The sequence below is a fragment of the Peromyscus eremicus genome, chromosome 4, assembly GCF_949786415.1.
Source record: "Peromyscus eremicus chromosome 4, PerEre_H2_v1, whole genome shotgun sequence".
Classification (NCBI taxonomy): domain Eukaryota; kingdom Metazoa; phylum Chordata; class Mammalia; order Rodentia; family Cricetidae; genus Peromyscus; species Peromyscus eremicus.
In genome coordinates, this window is record NC_081419.1 from 101,084,618 (window position 1) to 101,088,294 (window position 3,677).

At 58.9% G+C, this 3,677-nt stretch overlaps 1 protein-coding gene across 1 annotated transcript; it reads left to right on the plus strand.

Annotated features, from left to right (window-relative positions):
• The first annotated feature begins 599 nt into the window (after positions 1–599).
• On the plus strand, positions 600–2,897 carry Dusp2 (dual specificity phosphatase 2). The gene is made up of 4 exons (XM_059259564.1): positions 600–1,148; positions 1,246–1,367; positions 1,749–1,968; positions 2,081–2,897. The coding sequence occupies exons 1-4, from the start codon at positions 749–751 to the stop codon at positions 2,293–2,295; spliced, it is 957 nt and encodes a 318-aa protein (XP_059115547.1). The 5' UTR covers positions 600–748; the 3' UTR covers positions 2,296–2,897.
• Positions 2,898–3,677: the final 780 nt, after the last annotated feature.

Here is a 3,677-nt window from a genome sequence, read left to right on the forward strand (position 1 = left end):
AAAGAAGCTGCCCTAGACATAAGTGGAAACGTCACAGGCCCCTGCTCCCCTCCCCTGTAAAGCCCCCAGACCCAGGACTTTGGCTTCCAGGGCCTACTCCAGCCAGGCCAACTTTCGGTAAAAGCCTGCCATGGGGAGAAGGGGACAGACATTTTCCTAAGGTCTCTAAAATGGGACAAGTGGTGTCCTACCTTCTAGTGTACCATCATCAGTAGCAACGGGTAATGGGTCTATTATTTGTTATCGAAATTCCTAGAATGAAACCCCTGGGAGAGAATGGGAGAAGTGAGGAAGCCTAAGACCCCAGTAACTCCAAGGCTCTGTGCCCCTGAGAAGCTGAGTTCCCCAAGAACTTAGCGGCCTGGAGCCGGGCAGAGTGGAGAGCGCTGGAGCGTACACACTGAGGAGACGTGGGTGGGGCCCCTAGACTCCCGGCTGACGCTTGTCACGGTCTGGTCCCCAGTTCCTTCCCCCGCGTGTTTCTCCCCCAGATCCCCTCCCCCCAGTCCGCTCCTGGAGCCCCGGAGGCGGCCCAGCCCACGTCCCACGTGAAGCCACGGGGGCGGGCGCCGGCGCCTTCCTGTTCTACCCTTGTATGGCGACCCGAGGGGCGGGCTCTCGAGTACTTAAGCAGGGGCGCGGCAAAACGCGCCCAGAGCCAACAGCTGGGGCCACACACACTCGCCACCGCGGGAGCCGGGGAAGGGCAAGCCGAGGGAGAGGACCGCGGGGATCAGGGGGCTTTGCGATGCCGATCGCCATGAGGCTGGAGGCCGCACACGAGCTGGAGTGTGCGGCGCTGGGCGCCCTGCTGCGGGAGCCGCGGGAGGCCGAGGGCACGCTGCTGCTCGACTGTCGCCCGTTCCTGGCCTTCTGCCGGCGCCACGTGCGCTCCGCGCGGCCAGTGCCCTGGAACGCGCTGCTGCGGCGCCGTGCGCGCGGCACCCCCGCCGCCGCCCTCGCCTGCCTGCTGCCCGACCGCGCGCTCCGGGCACGCCTGGGTCGCGGGGAGCTGGCCCGCGCCGTGGTGCTGGACGAAGGCAGCGCGTCGGTGGCGGAGCTCTCGCCCGACGGCCCGGCTCACCTGCTGCTCGCCGCGCTGCTGCATGAGATGCGCGCGGGATCCACGGCCGTGTGCTTCCTTCGAGGTGAGCCGGCGCCCCGCACTCCGCGCCCCGCGCCCGCGCGCCCCCGCGCTCCGGCCTCTTGGCTGACCTTGCCTTTCCTTTCTTGCTCTCCCCGCAGGTGGCTTCGAACGCTTCCAGGCATGCTGTCCAGATCTGTGCTCTGAAGCCCCTGCCCAGGCGCTACCTCCTGCTGGGGCCGAAAATAACAGCTCAGACCCTAGGGCTCCCATCTATGACCAGGTGAGTTGAAATCAGAAGTATTTGTCTTCCTTTCTAGTCCCATTGTCTATACAAGAGGGATGCCTCTGGGGGAAAGCCAGGGGTGTGTTCAAGTACGCGCGCGCACACACACACACACACACACACACACACACACACACACGACATGCAAATGATGTGAATGTGTATATCCTCATACGGACTTTAAGGCATGAGTGGCATATGTGTGTCTGAACATGTGCCCCCCTTTGTACCCTCAAGACTTTTAGTTCTGTTCTTGGTCAGAGAACTAGCCTAGAGCTCCTCTTGTATGTAGCCAGCCCATGATGTCTCTGCCCCACTCAGGGCTCAAGCGCTCCAGGCCAAGGCTGAGGTCTCACCAGTGTCCCCTTCCTCCTCCAGGGCGGTCCTGTGGAGATCTTGCCCTACCTGTACCTGGGCAGCTGCAGGCACTCCTCGGACCTCCAGGGGCTCCAGGCCTGCGGTATCACAGCCGTGCTCAACGTCTCGGCCAGCTGCCCCAACCATTTCGAGGGGCTGCTCCATTACAAGAGCATCCCGGTAGAAGATAACCAGATGGTGGAGATTAGTGCCTGGTTCCAGGAGGCTATCGGCTTCATCGGTAAGGGAGCCTCAGCCCAGGGGTCTGGGGGAGCTGTCTGGGGAACAGCCGGGAGGCCTGTTTCCTCCGTCCACCTTCCTGTCTGACTCCCCCCTCCCCATTTCCTTTGCAGACTCAGTGAAGAGTAGTGGAGGCCGGGTGTTGGTGCACTGCCAAGCTGGTATCTCCCGCTCAGCCACCATCTGCCTGGCATACCTGATTCAGAGCCACCGAGTACGGCTGGACGAGGCCTTTGACTTTGTCAAGCGACGTCGGGGGGTCATCTCCCCCAACTTCAGCTTCATGGGGCAGCTCCTGCAGTTTGAGACTCAGGTGCTGTGCCACTGAGTCAGACCCTGGCCTGGCCCCACCGTGCTGCCTCTCACTGACGACTCCTGGGGGAAGCTGCTGTGGACTGCTGGCCCTTCCCTAGCCTAGCTCATCCCTCACCTTGTCCTCAGCTTGGGGTGCTAGCAAGGCCAGGGTGATGGCTTTTCTGATATGGTGCTCTTCTGCTGGGGGCTTAAGGGCTGGCCCTTATTCGGGGGACCAGGGCAGATAGTCTGTTTGCTCTCCCTCCCCCAACTCTGGCAGAAATTAATTGGACTCTAAACCCCCCTGTATTGTAGTCCCACTATGTTAAAGCCCTTGGTAGCCCAAGGGCTCAAGGAACAAGCTGTGACAAGCAGGAACCTTGTGTAGGGGTGTGCACCCCTTGACCCAAAGCTCCAGCCTTGTGCTCCCAGGGGAGCCAGGAAGTGATGTGTGTGTGTGTGTGTGATGTTACTGACATCTTGCTTTTGTGTAAGTATGCGTGTGTCTCGCCACAGTTGGTGCTGAAAAGTTATTTGTGTTCAACTGACATGTAACACTCCCTGACTTCCTCCCAGCCCTGTGGGCCAGGGAGGGGGGCGTTGGAAACAGCACTTTATATTTATATAGAACATTGAGGATGTGTCAATAAAAACAACTTTTTGTTTAAAAAAGCAATAACACAAGCGTCTGGTCTCAAGTCCGTACCTGCGATGGCTGAGCAACTGAGCGGTCTTCGCCGTTCTGGCCTGGGGTCTTTCCCACACAGGCTCTGGCTTGTGGTTGAACTGGGAGGGTTCAGGGAGGCAGACTCCAGGTCTCAGTGCTTACCCGATCAGACCCCCTTTCCTTGAGGACCACATTTTCCCAGTGTGTGATGTGCAGGTGTGTGTTGACTGAGGGCACTCAGATCATTGTCCGGAACCCAGAGCAGAGGGCACTGGCTTCCTGGGGCTGAATGAGGGGTACACAACCTGTCCCTGGGGCCCATTCTCTCTGTCCTGGGGTAAGGCACTCAGGAACTAGGGTTGTTCTCAGCCTTCCTCCAGGACTATACCAGTTTTTATGGGGACCTGCCTGTGCTCTTGATGTCTTTCTAGCTCAGGGTGGGTAAGGGACACCTGGGCCCCAGAGTCTTTAATATCATCATTGCATACATATCATGACTGGTTGCTGGCTGTCCCACTTCCTCTCATTCCTTACCTCCTGTGTTTCTAACATTTTACCCTCCTAACAAATGGCCTCCCTCCCTCCCTTCCTCCCTCCCTCCCTTCCTTCCTTCTTCCTTCCTTCCTTTCATTCATTCATTTGGCTTGCCTGGAACTGGATATGTAGAGCAGGTTGGCTTCAAACTCACAAGAGAACCTCCTGCCTTTGCCTCCCGAGTACTGTGATTAAAGGCACGCACCACCACAAAT